The sequence below is a fragment of the Mobula birostris genome, chromosome 24, assembly GCF_030028105.1.
Source record: "Mobula birostris isolate sMobBir1 chromosome 24, sMobBir1.hap1, whole genome shotgun sequence".
Lineage (NCBI taxonomy): Eukaryota > Metazoa > Chordata > Chondrichthyes > Myliobatiformes > Myliobatidae > Mobula > Mobula birostris.
In genome coordinates this window covers 18,158,149-18,175,154 of record NC_092393.1, presented here as the reverse complement: position 1 = coordinate 18,175,154, position 17,006 = coordinate 18,158,149, and the positions used below count along the sequence as shown (strand labels likewise).

The following is a 17,006-nucleotide window of genomic DNA, read 5'->3' as shown; positions in this document are numbered from 1 at the left end:
AAACAATTGTACTTCTTCTTGTCTGTATCTTGTTTTACGGCTGTTGGCATCCAGCTTAATGGTGCATTACCGCCACTTCTTCTTGTCAATACTGAGTGCACCATTTAAACAACCACAGTCTCGGTTCAAAAAGGTATGTGAACCTCTGGGCCAATGCCTTCTACAAAAGCTAAATGGAGTCAGGTGATCTAATCAATGAGATGAGATTGGAGGTATGGGTTGTAGAGGTTCCTTGGCCTATAAAAAAGACACACAAAGGCTACTTACAGAGCCTATACTTCTTAAGAAAGATCTCTTTATGTGCACCATGCCTCAATCAAAAGAACTTTCAGAGGACCTTAGAGGAAGAATTGTAGAGATGCATTAAGCTGGAAAAGGCTACGAAATAATTTCTAAAGACTTGAGTGTTCATCACTCCATAGTAAAAGAAATTGTCTCCAAATGGAGGAAGCTCAGTACTGTTACTACCCTCCCTAGGAATGGGTGTCCCACAAAGATCACACCATGAGTACAATGTGTAGTGCTGAAGGAGGTGAAAAAGAACCCAACAATAACAGCATCTCTAGAATTTGCTAAATCGCTGTTCGTGTGTACACTATAACAAAAGCACTGGACAAGAACGGTGTTCATGGAAGGACACCATAGAGGAAACCACTGCTCTCCAAAAAAAACATTGCTGCATGTCTCAAGTTTGCAAAGACCAGCTGGATGTTCAACAACACATCTGGAACAATATTCTGTGGGCAGATTAGACAAAAATTGAACTTTTTTGGCAGAAATACACATTTCTATGTTTGGAGGAAAAAGGCACATCAGCACCAAAACTTCACAACAACCGTGAATCATGGTGGAAGATACATCATGGTTTGGGGCTGCTTTGCCGCCTCAGGCCGTGGACAGTTTGCAATCGTTGAGGGAACAATGCATTCAAAATTGTATCAAAACATTTTACAGCAGAATGTCAGGGTAGCAGTTCTTCATCTGAAGCTTAGTAATGTCACACCTTGGGAAAGGTTTCACTGTGAGCGTAATGTCTTTCTGTCGAAGCAGTGTTTGGGTTATAGTAGAGATAATGGGTATTTTGGAATATCAACTGTTTTTTTGTTTGGAGGGAGATGAAAAGAGAAGGTGCTGGAGGAAGTATAATTTTTTTTTTGTGTTATTTATTTAATTGGGTTCTCTTTACCTAGTTTTAGGACTAGGTCATATTTATGCAGAAATAGAGAAAATTCAACAGAGTTTACAAACTTTCTAGCACCACTGTCCCAGGACAGATACTCTGATACGATACAGTACTGCCAAGGAATTTACAGTTACCGACCCACTCACCCTCCAATCCTCTAATGAGAATGGGAGCATGGATCTCCAGTTTCTTCAGTCTTCTCCTATCATTTCGGATCTCCCCCTCCCCCTCCCACTTTCAAATCTTTTACTAACTCTTCCTTCAGTTAGTCCTGACGAAGGGTCTCGGCCTGAAACTTCGACTGTACCTCTTCCTAGAAATTCTGCCTGGCCAAATTCCCAAGGGACTGTCCAAGCAGTCACACATATTTTATGTTTCACAGACAGATAACATGGGATTAATGTACAGGCCAAACAAATCTTAAATCAGCTATTCTAATTACTGTAAATCTTACCTAGCAAAGAGGATATCAAACAAGTAAAGATGATTAATTTATTGGGATTCCATTATTTAAGTAAACTAAAAGAGCTGGAGTATTCTTTGAAGTTTTTTTGGGATTAAGTTTTATTATTAGTTCAGTATCTGGAAGAAAACCAAGCAGGAGTAGCAGTTATGACCAATGATCTAGATAATCTAGTCATTTGCAGTTGACTTCACAGTAATCCTTCGAAATTACAGTAAAATTTCATTAAACCTTTAACAGAGAATGGGGACCAGAGTTCCTCTACATTAAAGGGTATACAGGAACTGGGGCTTCAGTGTGTTAGAGGGAGTGTAGAACCTGGAGCCCCTGGGTGTTAAATGGAGTGCTGGAACCAAGGTTCCAGTGTGTTCAAGAAAGTGCAGGAACCATAGTTCCTGTATGTCAAAGGGAGCATGGGCATCAGCACTTCTGAGGTTGAATCATTAGTTCTCAAACAACTGGTTACAGATTATCGGAGTTTTACTAAGCTAAGTGACTCAGCAATACTGAACTTCAAATTGTTGCTGACATGAAGAAAAAACTGTCAATGTATTAGCTGGTGAATATCAGCTATAGACAGATTTTATCAAATTAAACATCATGGGCTCCTTGGGGGGTGGGGTGGGGGTGGTATAGGGACAGCTTGTGTGGGAGGCTTGGCCTCTTTCTTTTCTATCCAGGGGCCACTTCAGGCTGAAGTCGTGACCATTGAGAAAGAGATAGATGTGCACCCCCTGTGTTTGGTTAGTTAAGTATTTGTTTGTAATATCTTTAGTTCTTCGGTCTTATAATTTGGGGAGATTTAATGGAGTACCTGTTCAGTTAAAGGGTGACTGAATGTTCAGTATTGTGGTCTTGTGTAGTTTAGATGAGCACTTGTTTAGCTAGCTTCACTGTTCATTTTTAAGTATTTAATGTGCCCATTCACAATCAGTGTCCTCTGTGTCACTGGATGATCAAATCTGTCTCCACATTATGGTTGTTAATGTAAGTGTTCCCAAGATACAATGAATTTCATTGAAAAGGTCATGCTTTACCACTAGAGACCATTACAGTTGCCCATAGGCTAATAAGCTGATTTCTGGAATATCTGATAACAAACCAGTTGCTTACTTGGACTCCTCAAGCTCATCAGTTCTCTGAATGGCATCAGTTTCATAGCGAGTCCGCCAGTGGGTGACCTCACTGTTCAGTTTGGAAATGAGCCTCTGCAGCTCGGACTTACTCTCCTGCTCCTCCTCAACTTGCTCCTTCAGCAGCTCGTTGTCCTGCTTGACACTTGAGAGGCTTGCGGCCATCGTGCTCTTCAACTGAAGTAAGAAGATCAAGTACTTAGACACAGAAAATCAAGACATTGTTTCAATGACCTTGTTCAGGATGTTGAGTCCCTGGAATTCCCTACCCTGGAGGATTTTGGAGGCTACGTCATGGGGAAGGAGAAGGTATTTAAGGTGAAAGGAGATAAATAATAAAAAAAGCCTGGGCAGTGATGAATATGGGAGATTGGTGCAGACGAAATGACGCTTTGATTTTATTGAATAGTGGGGCAGGCTTCATGGGCTGATGTCCTGATGAAGGGTCTCGGCCTGAAGAGTTGACTGCTTATTTATTTCCATAGATGCTGCCTGACCTGTTGAGTTCCTCCAGCATTTTGTGAGTGTTGATGAGCTGAGTGTCCTTTGTCTGCTTCTAATTTTTTTTAATGTCCTGTTGTTCTTATCTTTAGGTTCATTGCCTTTAAGGAAAACACATGTTTGTGGTAAGGATGGTATAATAACAGATTAAGTTACTTCATTCTTGGAAATGAAATGATTTATTGCTGGCATAAAGAAAGCTGTTGGACAGAGAAAAGGGCATCATACTATAAACAAATCAAAATTTTGTTACAGATTCAGTGTTCCATGGCTCCACTGCTACCTGGATTGGAAGTTGAAGATCAGGCAGTTTCCTGTCATCCCTGATTTGAACCATGTACTCATGTTCAGCAACAGGTCAACATCTTTGCAGTTTCCATCCAAATAATCAGCTTTATGCGACTGGTTCTAGTTACAACTCTTACCTTGAACCTGTTAAGATGCAGAGTGAAACTCATGGATTGTAATCCCTGCAGCAGTGGGAGCCATGATTGAAACTTCTAGACTGGCTACATAACCTCTCTTCAGTATATCGAATGGAACTAACCAAACCAAAGAGATATTAAGCTGCAATATTGCTGCAAAGAAACTCAGATATTGTCCCTCCAGGTTCTGTAGTACAAATTGAAAATTTTGGCACATATCTTCCAAAAATTACATGGGGTAGTTGCTTCCATTCTTAACATGTTAGCACTGGAATGCAAAAGATTAATGTCTTTCCAACCTGTCTTGAATTAAATAGCTTTCCAATTATCCACTCAACACAACATTGTCCTTTATTTATGTATGCATTTATTTATATTATTTTTATTTAGAGATATAGCACAGTAATAGGCCAATTTGCCCCAGCAAGCCCAATTATGTCCATGTGCCAATTAGCCTATTAAACATATTTGGAATATGGGAGGAAACTGAAGCACCAGGAGGAAATGGACAGGTTGCCTACAGACAGCAGCGGGAATTGAACCCAGGTCACTGGTGCTGAAATAGTGTTAAGCTTACCACTTACAGCTTGCTGCTACAATACAGGGCTTCCCCATGTCTTCCAATCATTAATCATTTGTGTAAATCTGACATTGTGGCACCCACAATAATCAGTAATTTAACAGCACAAGCATCTGAGTTGGACCTATGCAGCCACATGGCTGCCGATCTATTAGTTTGACTTCGTTTTTATGAGATATAAATATTCTAAGATTCAATGTATATTTGTTATCAAAGTACGTATGCAGTATACAAACCTGAGTGAGGTGAATTAGCTGGTTGAATGGTTTCACAAGATGATGGACTTTAGGATGGGGAAATCAGAAAACCAGTCCTCATGGGGCGGGGGGGTGGTTGATGATGGAATGGGTGAATACTTTCAAGTTCCTGGGTGATAACATCTCAGAAGGTCTGAGACCAAAATATTGACACAATCATAAAGAAGGCATGCCACTGGCTTTACTTCCTTTGGAGTTTGAGGAGATTTGGTAGGACACCACAGACTCTTTCAAATTTCTATAGACGTACAATGGAGAGCAATCTGACTAGTTGCATCATAGCCTGGTATGGAGGTTCCAATGCTCATCACAAGAAGCTGCAGAGAGTTGTAAACTCAGCCATCTCCTTCACGGGCAGATCCCTCCCCACCACTGAGGACATCTTTAAAAGACAGTGCCTTAAGAAGGTGGATGTCACTGGTGACCGTCAACATCCAACTTGGGCCCTCTTCTTATCACTGCCATCATGGAGCAGGCACGGGGATTGAAGACCCACACAAATATTCCCTCTAATTTCTTTTTTTATATAGCTGCGTGGACCAACCATTGCTCTGAGTAGGAAATTTTTACATGGCCTGAAAACTGCACAGCACTTTAATAAACATAATAATCAAAGAAAATTCCAACTGCGTGTCAACAAACACTATGTGTGTGGAAGCATTTCAGTTAATGCCTGCACAGCTGAGAGGGAACAGTAACCCATACTCAACAATTCAGAAACAGCTACCTCTCCTCTGCCAACAAATTTCTAAATGGTCCATGAATGATTGAACTATTATTGTGTACCATCAACGAGTGCTGTCTCAGCTCGCCCAGATCTTAGGTCCAACACCTCACAAACAGCAACTACACAGCAAATACATGAACACCACCTCTTATCAGTTTGCTTTCTAAATCACACATCATCCTGACTTGGAAATGTAATGGTATTACCTCCTCACTGCAGGGCTGACATTGAGAACTCTTCACCTAAAGAAGAAGTTGTTCAGAAATTGCAGGTGCCCTGGCAGACTTACTTAAAACGGGGGAGGTATTGAAGGACTGTCAAGAAAGGCTCTAAGAACGTGCTGGGAAGTTACAAGGCAGTGAGCCTGATGTCAGGGATAGATGAATTACTAGAAGGTTTTCTAAGTAACCGTACATATAGATATTTGGATAAACAGGGCCTGGTTAGGGATAGTCATCACGGTTTTCTGCATGTTAGGTCATGTCTAACCAATCTTATAGGGTTTTTGTGAAGATTACGAGAAGATTGATGGAGAAAAGGCAATGGTCATTATCTACATGGACAAAGGCATGGCTATTGACAAAGAAGCTGGTCCAGAAGCTGGGAGAAGTCAGAGTGGCAGTAGATGGTTGTCTCTCTGACTGGAGGCCTGTGACTAATGGTCTGCCACAGGGATCAGAGCTGGGTCCTTTGTTGTTCATCATTGATGTTAATAATTTACTTGAAAATGTGGTAAACGGGTTCAGCAAATATGTGGATGACACCAAGATTGGGGTGTAGTGGACAGCGAGGAAGGCTTTCAAAGCTTGCAATCGGATCTGGACCAGTTGGAAAAAGGGGCTGAGAAATGCAAGTTGGGATTTTATGTAAACAAGAGTGGCATGTTGCAATTTGGGAGGATAAATCAGGGTAGGACTTGCACAGTGAACAGTGGGGAACTTAAGGACTAGGACCCATCATTCCTTGAGCGTAGTATTGTTAGAGTGATTTTTGGGTTTAGGACATATACATCTAGCAATTGACTTTGGCTACCAGTCTTCACATCTGAATATGGATTGTGGATTTAATTTGGAGTGCGGCGCTGAACAAGCTCTAAAAGCAGTGAATCCCAGACCAGGCAATACTGATCAAAATTCATTTGGATGTCTGTGGTGTGGATGTGAATCAGGAGGTGTGAAGATTGTATGTGGTTTCAAAGAAAGCATTGTCCATACTTTGTAAATATGAAGTTGTCCTTTGATGTTTGGCACATAAAATATCGAGCCCCAAGTTGGACCGGTCAGACCTTTCAACCGAAAGCATCTCCATATGATGCCTGCTACACCTTGTTTTGACGATTAAAGAAGCTGCTTTGTATCTACCAGTACTTTTCTCCAGTGACTTCATTGATGCAACAACATTGTACAGGTGGATACAGTCATAAAGAGAGTTTGTAGCACATTTGCCTTCATAAATCAGAGCACTGAGTAGAGGAGTTGGCATGTTATGTTAATGTTGTATGAGATGTTATTGAGGCCAAATTTGGAGTATTGTGTGCAGTTCTGGTTACCTATCTACAGAAAAAGATATCAATAAAATTGAAAGACTGCAGAGAAAATTTACAAATATGTTGCCAGGACCTGAGTTTATAGTGAAAGATTGAAAAGGCTAGGACTTTATTCCCTAGCATGTAGGAGAGTGAGGGAAGATCTTATGGAGGTATACAAAGTTATGAGGGGAATAGATAGGATAAATACATGCAGGCTTTTTTTCATCTTGGTTGGGTGAGATTTGAACTAGAGGTCAAAAGTTTAGAGTGATAGGTGAACTATTTAAGGGGAATTTCACTCAGAGTGTTGTGTGATTGCGTGTGAACAAACTGCCAGTGGAAGTTATGGATTCAGGTTCAGCTGCAACATTTAATCATGTTAGAGAGGAATGTGGAGGACTATGATCCCGGTGTGGGTAGACGGGACTAGGCAGAAAGACAGGTCAGCACAGACTACCTGGGCCAATTAGCTTATTTCTGTGCTGTGGTGCTCTATGACTCTAAGAAATTTCCACCACAAGGTCTGTAGTGATGTAAACTCTCCACAGCTTAACAGCAGTTGCATCCCAGTAACAGGCAAATTGAAGACCTGCCCTAAAGCACTGGGGATGTGGCTTTCATCCAGTTGGCAGGAGCAAGAGCCCTTCCTGGATTTACACTCTTGACTCCTGCTGTTCATGACAAGGACCACTTAGATACTTGCCTATCACCTCCCTGCCTCCCTTCTCCCACCCCTTTATCTTTCCCCTAACTGGTTTTTCACCTGGAACCTACCAGCCTTCTCCTTCCCACCCTCCCCCCACCTTCTTTATAGGGCCTCTGCCCCTTCCCCCGACAGTCCTGACGAAGGGTTCCGGCCTGAAACGTCAACCGATCTTTTCCACGGATGCTGCTCGACCTGCTGAGTTCCTCCAGCGTGTTGTGAGTGTCCACTTAGACATGCTGCAGCTGGGTCCCAGAAACTTTGTTGAGTTACTGAACCTGGGGACAAATCTAGCTCAGTATTTAGGCTTCTACATTTCGGCACTCGAACAACTTGAGACATTCAGTACTCTTCACTTCCAGGAAAGTAGCTGGAAACTATTTCACTCTGGCTGATTTCAGGCCAAAACTGGAACAGGTAAGGGAAAAAGTGGATTTTGGTTTATTGGAACACATCAGGACCAATACGTTTTGGCCTAATTAAATGGCTGCTCTAATCAGCCGATGTTTCATGGAAATAATTAAAAAGGTATAAAAAAGACAAACTACCATTTAATTGAGTAACAAATTATGTATTTATATTAAATTCAGAACAAATTAGAAAACTATCAATTCTACTAAAGTGCTATAAAACTTTATATTAGATCCTAAAAGTTATCAACAGAGGAATAGACGCTGTTGGGCTCTTTTGATTGACTATTAATAAAAATCAGCACAAACACCTAGTGCAGATAATGAACTGCATTCATACAATACTTTTGACAACTGCATCCTCATATCTTCACTTTCATTGTAACATTTAAGATGATGGTCGATACCTTCAAATTCTTAGTTCCTAACTTGCTGAATTAGTGAAATCATTTCATTTTCACTCCCAGCCATCTCCAAGCCTGAATGTTTGAAACCACAGTGAGCAAAACGGTTCTGAATTTCCTTACTGTTTGCTTGTTTCTTGCTAACTAACAAAAATCACTGCTTTTTGAACACAAACACAAGCAACTTACGCTAGTTAGAAACTATTCGGCAACAGTCTCCTATCCCAATAAAGTGGAAGAGTGTCCCAAATAAATGAAGGGAATCTTGGCTATTTTCTCGATTAGTTCTTGTTCTTTAAGAGTTATTCCAAAGAAGTGGCTGCCCCGATTAACTGATGGCTCCATTAACCAAAATCCACAGTAATTATATATTTCTTACAAGTCATCACTTTTTACTTAATTCTTAACAACACTGCATGTGTGGCGTATCTCTCAGGAAGATGCAAACTTTTTGTGCAGGTAAATTTGGCCAACATTTGCAATGCCGCAGCACAAAACTCAATGTATACTTGACTGTAACTGAAATATCAGAAAAATTACAAAATAATTAAGAACCCACAAGGAGATACAACACAGAATGTGTCATAGGGCCATCGAACATCACAGAAATAGACCCTTCAGCCCATTTAGTCAACGTCAAACCATTTAAACTGCCTACTCCCATCGATCTGCACTGGACCATAGCCCTCCATACCACTGCCATCCATGTACCTGTCTAAACTTCTCTTAAATGTTGAAATTGAGCTCATGTGCACCAGTAGTGCTGGCAGCTCATTCCACACTCCCACGACCCCTTGAAAGAAGAAGTTTCCCCTCATGTTCACCCTTAAACATTTCACCTTTCACCCTTAGTCCATGGCTCCTAGTTATAGTCCCACTTAATCTCAATGGAAAAAGCATGCTTCCACTTACCCTATCTATATCCCTCTTAATTTTGTGTATCTGTATCAAATCACCTCTCAGACTTCTATGTTCCAAGGAATAAAGTCCTAAAATATTTAGTCTTTCCTTATAATTCAGGTCCTCCAGTCCTGGCACCACCTTGTAAATTTTCTCTGTACTCTCTCAACCTTATTTACAACTCTCCTGTAGGTAAGTGACCAAATTTGCACACAATACTCCAAATTAGGACTGACCAATGTGTTATCCAACTTCAACATGGCATTTCATCTCCTGTACTCAATAATTTGATTGATGAAGGCCTATGTGCCGAAAGGTTTCCTTATGACTCTGTCTACCTATGACTCCACTTTCAATGAACTATGGACCTGTACTCCCAGATTCCTTTGTTTTTCTACACTCTTCAGTACCCTACTGTTCCCTGTGTGAGACCTACCTGGATGGTCCTATCAAAGCGCAACATCTCGCATTTGTCTGCATTAAATGCCACCTGCCACTTTTTAGCCCATTTTACTAACTGATTCGGATCATGCTGCAATCTTTGATAGTCTTCCTTGTTGTCCACTACACCCCCAATCTTGGTGTCATCTGCAAATTTGCTGATCCAATTAATCACATTATCATCCAGATCATTGATAAAGATGACAAACTACAATGGACCCAGCACCGATCCCTGCAGCAGCACTCCACTAGTCACAGGCCTTCAGTCAGAGACACAACAATTTACGACCACTCTCTGTCTTCTCCCACAAAGCCAAATTCCAATCCAATTTACTACCTATCTTGAATGCCAAGTGACTGAACCTTCCTGACCAACCTCCCATGTGGGTCCTTGTTAAATGCCTTGCGAAAGTCCATGTAGGTAACATTCATTGCCTTGCCTCTATCCACCCTCCTGGTAACTTCCTCAGAAAACTCTACAAGATTGATTTAGACACAACCTACCATACACAAAGCAATGCTGACTTTCCCTAGTCAGTCCCAGTCTATCCAAACACTCATATATCCCTTCCAGTAACTTTCAAACCACTGATGTTAGTTTCAGGTGGCAGGGAGGGTATACGTCACTACCAATGGAAGTATAAGGGATTTCTTTCCTCTGCTAGCCTGCAATCACCCTTGCTCAAGGTGTAGCACCTGTTAAGCCCTCCTACATGAAGTCATGAGAGTAGGTGGTGGATGATTGTATGAGCAGCCGGTGCATATCATGTGTTAGTTATGCAACCACTGACGCCAGGCAGACAATCTCCAAAGAGTATTGATAATGGCTGAGTTCAACTGCCCAGAAGGCAATGGCAAACCACTTCCGTAGAATTTGCCAAGAGCAATCAGGCTCATAGGCCATGATCACCCACGTCATTTGACATGGCACATGATGATGATGATGTTTGAGTCAGGCCCGCTGGCCTATAATTTCCTGGTTTATTTTAGAGCTTTTCTTAAAGTGTTGAACAACATTGGCTATCCTCCAATCATCCGGTACCTCACCTGTTGTTAAGGATGATTTAAATATCTCTGCTAGGGCCCCTACAATTTGTACACTTGCTTCCCACAGGGTGCAAGCGAACCCTTTGCCTAGCCCTTGGGATTTATCCACTCTAATTTGCCTCAGGAAAGCAAACTTTGTGATCTGTATCGGGTCTATGACCTTGCTGTTGCTTTCCTTACTTTTAAAGATTCTGTGTCTGTCTCTCGAGTAAATACAGATGCAAAAATGTATTTAAGATCTTCCTTATCTCTTTTGACTCCACACATGGATTACAATTCTGATCTTCTAGTGAACCAATTTTGTTCCTTGCAATCCTTTTGCTCTTAACATATCTGTAGAATCCAAACAACAGAAATTCTGCAGATGCTGGAAATTCAATCAACACACATCAAAGTTGCTGGTGAATGCAGCAGGCCAGGCAGCATCTCTAGAATCCTGTAGGATTCTCATTAACCTTGTCTGCTAGGGCAACTCCATGACTTCTTTTAGCCCTCCTGATTTCTTATTTGTCCCTCCCTGCCTATACCTGAAATGCACCTCCTTTTCTCTTGACCTCAATATCGCACAAAAACCAAGGTTCCTTACACTTGTTATCTTTACCTTTTATTCTGACAGGTGCATACAAGCTTTGTACTCTCAAAATTTCACTTTTGAAGGCCTCCCACTTACCAAGTACACCTCAATCAGAAAACAGCCTGTCCCAATCCACACTTGCCAGATCCTTTATGGTCCCATCAAAACTGGTCTTTCTCCAATTTATCTGGTGAGCTTGTGAAATCATGCAGAAGGTATAACTCGAAATTAGGTCATTGTATGCACAGAATTCTCTGTACCCTCAAATGTAATTACAAATAGTCTAAACCAAAATCACTTTGAATGCTGTAAGGTTTACATAGATGTGAGATTTATGGAATTAATGAGATTATATGGGGATGATTATCATTGCAATGACTTCAGCTCTGGAAGATCATTGTCTACTTTAATAAAAAGTACAATTAAATTGCCTTGTGATTAGGCTAGTTTTAAATTGGTGGGTTGCTGGGTGGTATGGCTTAGTAGCCCAGAAGGGCCTGTTCAACGCTGTACCTCTAAAATTAAAAAAAGTATAAATAAGTAAGTAAGGAAATAAATAAATGCTCTTACTTTGGCGTGTGTACATTCACACTTAGTAGAAAAATGCAGGAAACTGATTGGATTGAGTAATCCTGAAATAATCAATAAATATCCATTCACTATTCACAACCCTTTATTTACCTTTGATTCTTCATCAATTTGCTTTTTCAAGTCTTCAACTTGTGATGTCAGGATGACTCTTGTCCTGTTCAGTTGACCTATTTTGTTCTCCGCCTCTTCTAGCTGGTGAGTCAAATCATTATTTTCAGCTGAAACAATAAATATCACCGGAATTACCATCTAAAGCACATAAGTTTAGTCAACTCAGTTTCCCTGGTAGTTTTGGGACCTTGGTTACCTTCTTCTCCTTCAGTTCCCTCCATTTCAAGAACAAGTGGCATTGCCTGAAGTTCTTCCACTTCTTGTCATTATCGTAGCTATTCATACAATTCTTCAGTCATTTCCAGTGTCCCTCTCAGACACTCTTCATATCATTTGAATTGTTTTCCATTAAACAAATTGTAGATTGCTGGACCCATTAACTCTCCTAGGATGTTAATCTTTGTTTAATTTCTTTTCTTCCTTTTCTGTATATACTTTCTCCCTACTAACCTTTTAAGTTAAACAGTCACAGCCTCTGTTTTCAGCTCCAACAAGGAGTATGTATAGGAAATGTTGATTACCTCCTATCTTTTCAGGAGTCCTACTGAGCACTTCCAGTATTTTATTTATTTATTGAGATACAGTGCGAAATCGGCCCTTCTGGCTCTACAAGCCACAAGGACCAGCAATCCCCTGATTTAATCCTAGCCTAATCACAGGACAATATGCAATGACCAATTAATTACCAACTGGTACCTCTTTGGACTGTGGGAGGAAACCGGGACACCTGGAGGAATCCCACACATTCACGTGCAGTGGTGGGAATTGAACTCAGGTCGCTGGTGCTGTAAAGCGGTGGGCTAACCACTATGCTACCGTGAGTTAAGAATAATTGTAATACATTTGCTCTATCCAGGTAGGGTTAGGGTTAGGGTTCACTATGAAAATTATTCCTAAAGCAAAAGCTATTATAACCCTTTGTTGTTGGGCCCAGGATGAGGCTCAGTAACAAATAGGCGACCAGACTAAGAGCCAATGCCAATGAAATACTACCAAATCTAATAATTTTTATCCAGGGTTTAGTCGCGGACAGGCCCAGGTAGAGACTCTGCAGCAAATTAATACAGCAAGTTAACAAAGCCCCAATTCTCAGTTTGAAGTCGTTAAACTAAAATGAATGATCAGATTCACATCTCATGAGCCTTGTGAAAAAAAGGCAACATGGCAGTAGCATTATTCTGGCTATTGGAGATAGAGGGCAGAGGTTTGGCTTGTTCAGACTAATAATGCCATTGTAATCTTCAGGCATCAAGGAATTTTACCCAGAGGTGTTTTTCTGTGTTTACTGATCTGCTACTTTGACTCCCAATAAAAGAATTTGCTGAAATCTATCCTATCCTATTTAAAATGTTGATATAGTCTTGATGGTGCTCATTTGGTGAGGATCTTTACTTTCATAGCCACAGGGTCATTCATAGATGTATATACTTAGTGGTCACTTTATTAGGTACACCCACTCTTGAATGCAAATATCTAATCAGCCAGTCATGTATTAGTAACTCAATGCACAAAAGCATGCAGGCGTGGTCAAGAGATTCAGTTGTTGTTCAGACCAAACATCAGAATAGGGAAGAAATGTGATTTAAGTCACTTTGATCATGGAATGATTGATGGTGCCGAATGGGGTAGTGTGAGCATCTGAGAAACTACTGATCTCCTGGGATTTTCATACACAAAAGTCTCTAGATTTTACAGAGAATTCTGCGAGAAACAAAAAACATCCAGTGAGAAGCAGCTCTGTGAGTGGAAACACTTTGTTAATGATGGAGGTCAGAAAGGAATAGTCAGATTGGTTCAACCTGACTGGAAGGCGACAGTAACTCATATGTTACAATGGTGTGTGGAAGAACATCTCTGAACGCACAACACATCAATACTTGAAACAAATGGGCAACAGCAGCAGTAGACGGTACTGGGTTCCACTCCTGTACCTAATAAATTGGCCACTGAGTGTAGAGTCACGCAGCATAGAAGCAGGCCATTCAGCCTAACTCCACAGCAAATAATGGGCACCCATCCATATTAATCCCATCACTTCACACTTGCCCCTTGCCTTATATGCTTAGACAGTTCAAGTACAAGTCTGCACACTTCCTAAATGCTATCAGCAGCTCTGCTTCCCCCATTTTCTCAGGCAGCGCATTCCAGGTACAGTGGATTCTGCTAAATTGAGGCAAATCTAACCAGTATGTTTTGGCCCAATTAAGCAGCTTCCTCAATTAGCCTAAGTTTCATGGAAATAGCTATAAAGGTATAAAAAAGACAAACTATCATTTATGTGAGTAACAAATTATGTATTCAATGAAATACAAGATAAATTAGAACACCATCAATGCTACTACAATACAATACTGATGAAGGATCAGTATATGAAATGCCGACTGTTCTCTTTTCCATAGATGCTGCCTGGCCTGCTGAGTTCCTCCAGCATTTTATATGTGTTGCTATAAAACTGTGTACTAGTTCCTAATAGTTATTGACAGAGAAATTCTTTCAGTGTACACTGCTGTGTTCTTTTGATTGTAAAAGAACAAAATGAGTGCAGACACCTAGTGTAGATAATGGACTACCTTTTTACCATTTTGGACAATTGTATCCTCCAAATCTTCACTATCATTGTCACATTTAAGGAGATTGTTGATACCTTCAAATTCTTTAAGTTCATAACTTGCTGAAGTACTGATATCATTTAATTTTCACTCCCAGCCATTTCTAGCCTCTCTAAGTCTGAATGCTTGAAATCACAGTGCGCAAAACAGTTCTGAATTGTCTTACTGCTTGTTTCTCTGTAAGTGATAAAAATCACTGCTTTTAGAAGACAAGCACCCACAACTGACACTATTTAAAAACTGTTCGGTCTAAGCATGGTCACACAAGTGCATGACACTGACACTAGTTAGAAACTGTTCAGAAACAGCCTCCTGTCCCAATTAAGCAGTATAGTGCCCCAATTAAACAAAGGGAACCCTGGCTATTTTCTCAATTAGTGTTTGTACTTTTAGAGTTGTCCCAAATAAGCTGCTGCCCCAATTATCCAGAATCTATTGTATTCACTGCACATTGGGTGTAACTTTTTTGTATGAACAATGACTTAATTTCAAAAAGGTTTAGTGTACACAAATTGAATTAAAAGCTAAGGTATTTTTCTGAATTAACGTTCAGCAGTTTTAAAATAAAGATTGAAAAATTTGCAAGCTTTTCATAATAAAATGTAACAAGAAAAATATCTTACTATATGCAAAGTACATTGGTAAGTAAGAATTTTATATATTTGCTCATAAGAATTTTGTTGTGACTTTGAACTACATTTTCAAGCATATTTTGGATGAAGTGTTCACTCTTACGGACAAAGTGATTACTTCATCCCTGGGGTTAACAGCTTTAAAATGTTCACCAGAAGCCAAAAGGATTTATTATTAACTTACCCTCAGGATATAACCCAATTAATGAACTCTATCTCTATTTTAATAAATTCTTCACCCATACCTGTCAGCCGTGTTTTGCCAAGACTCTGCTCAGTGAGAGAACGCTGCAAATCCTCATTTCGGGAAGTGGCTTCCGACAGTAAATCTTCGAGCTTTCGAATCTGTGCATCACTAGCCACCTGGACACAGAAGAACACCACAAACCTCAGGGCTGTCTGCTATCAATTGTCCAGCAGCACTCACACTGATGGACTAAAACACAATAAACATGACTTTTGAGAGAGATATTAAAAAGAAGTCCAACCCTACGTCTCCGCTGTGAGAAGTGGAAAGGAATGTTTCAAATGTGCTGTTATCACATCTTTGATAACTGACTCTAGCATCTTCCCCACCACCGATGTCATATATTTGAAGCTATATGGACAGGAAAGGAATGGAGGGTTATGGGATGAGTGCAGGTCGGTGGGACTAGGTGAGAGTAAGCATTCGGCGTGGACTAGTAGGGCCGAGATGGCCTGTTTCCGTGTTGTAATTGTTATATGGTTATATGGTTATATGGATAAGGCCGGCTAACAGGACTCTAGTGAAGTTGTTTATGCCAAATCACGGTACTGTGAATGCAATGGATTGCAGAAGTGTTGATGAACTCCAACCATACCATTGACTTCGGTGGACAATGGTCAGTAGACAGGAGGTCATGAATGGCCTAAGCTCCACTTGGGAGCTTAGGGCCCAGTAAGTAAGTATAAAAAGAAAACATCTAAATTGTTAATTCTGGTGAATTTTGGCACCAAGATTAGAAATGTCAATGCCAAAGGATCGTTTTTCCTAATTAAGTATTCAGTGTATCTAGGACCTGTGGTGGTATAAATCACATCATGGTGTAGTGTGGCTACTTCAGTACAACAAGACTCTGACTACTTGGATTGACGGTGAGGAAAGTTAACCACCAAGTTGGATTGGCGGTAAGGAAAGTTAACCACCAAGTTGGATTGGCGGTAAGGAAAGCGAATGCTATGTTGGCATTCATTTCAAGAGGAATAGTGTAAGGAGGTGTTGATGAGGCTCTATGGGGCACTGGTGAGACCTCATTTGGAATACTGTGTGCAGTTTTAGGCCCCCTATCTTAGAAAGGATATACTGATGTTGGAGAGAGTTCAGAGAAGATTTACGAGGATGATTCCTGGAATGCAGGGGCTAACATATGAGGAGCATCTGTCGGCTCTTGGATTGTATTCATTAGAGTATAGAAGAATGAGAGGGGATCTCATAGAAACGTTTCGAATGTTGAAAGGGTTGGACAGAGTAGATGTGGAAAGGTTGTTTCCCTTGGTGGGTGAGTCCAGGACAAGAGGCCATAGTCTTAGAATTAGAGAGTACACAGTTAAAACAGAGATGAGGAGAAATTTTTTTAGCCAGGGGGTTGTGGATTTGTGGAATTCATTGCCACATATGGCTGTGGAGGCCTGATCATTGAGGGTGTTTAAGGAGGAGATTGACAGGTATCTAATTAGTCAGGGTATCAAGGGATATGGGGAAAAAGCTGGAAATTGGAACTAGATGGGTGAATAGTTTAGCTCATGGGGGAGCTGCGGAGCAGACT

At 40.7% G+C, this 17,006-nt stretch overlaps 1 protein-coding gene across 9 annotated transcripts in view; it reads right to left on the bottom strand.

Annotated features, from left to right (window-relative positions):
• The window catches only part of LOC140187173 (putative uncharacterized protein MYH16), a 328,506-nt gene that overhangs the window by 53,492 nt on the left and 258,008 nt on the right, over positions 1-17,006 (bottom strand). For all 9 annotated transcript variants that reach the window (XM_072242198.1, XM_072242202.1, XM_072242203.1 and 6 more), the window contains 3 exons: positions 15,465-15,582; positions 11,958-12,085; positions 2,760-2,956 (listed from right to left, as the gene is read on the bottom strand). In XM_072242198.1, coding sequence (XP_072098299.1) covers positions 2,760-2,956; positions 11,958-12,085; positions 15,465-15,582 — 443 coding nt within the window. The remainder of the gene's footprint in view (positions 1-2,759; positions 2,957-11,957; positions 12,086-15,464; positions 15,583-17,006) is intronic.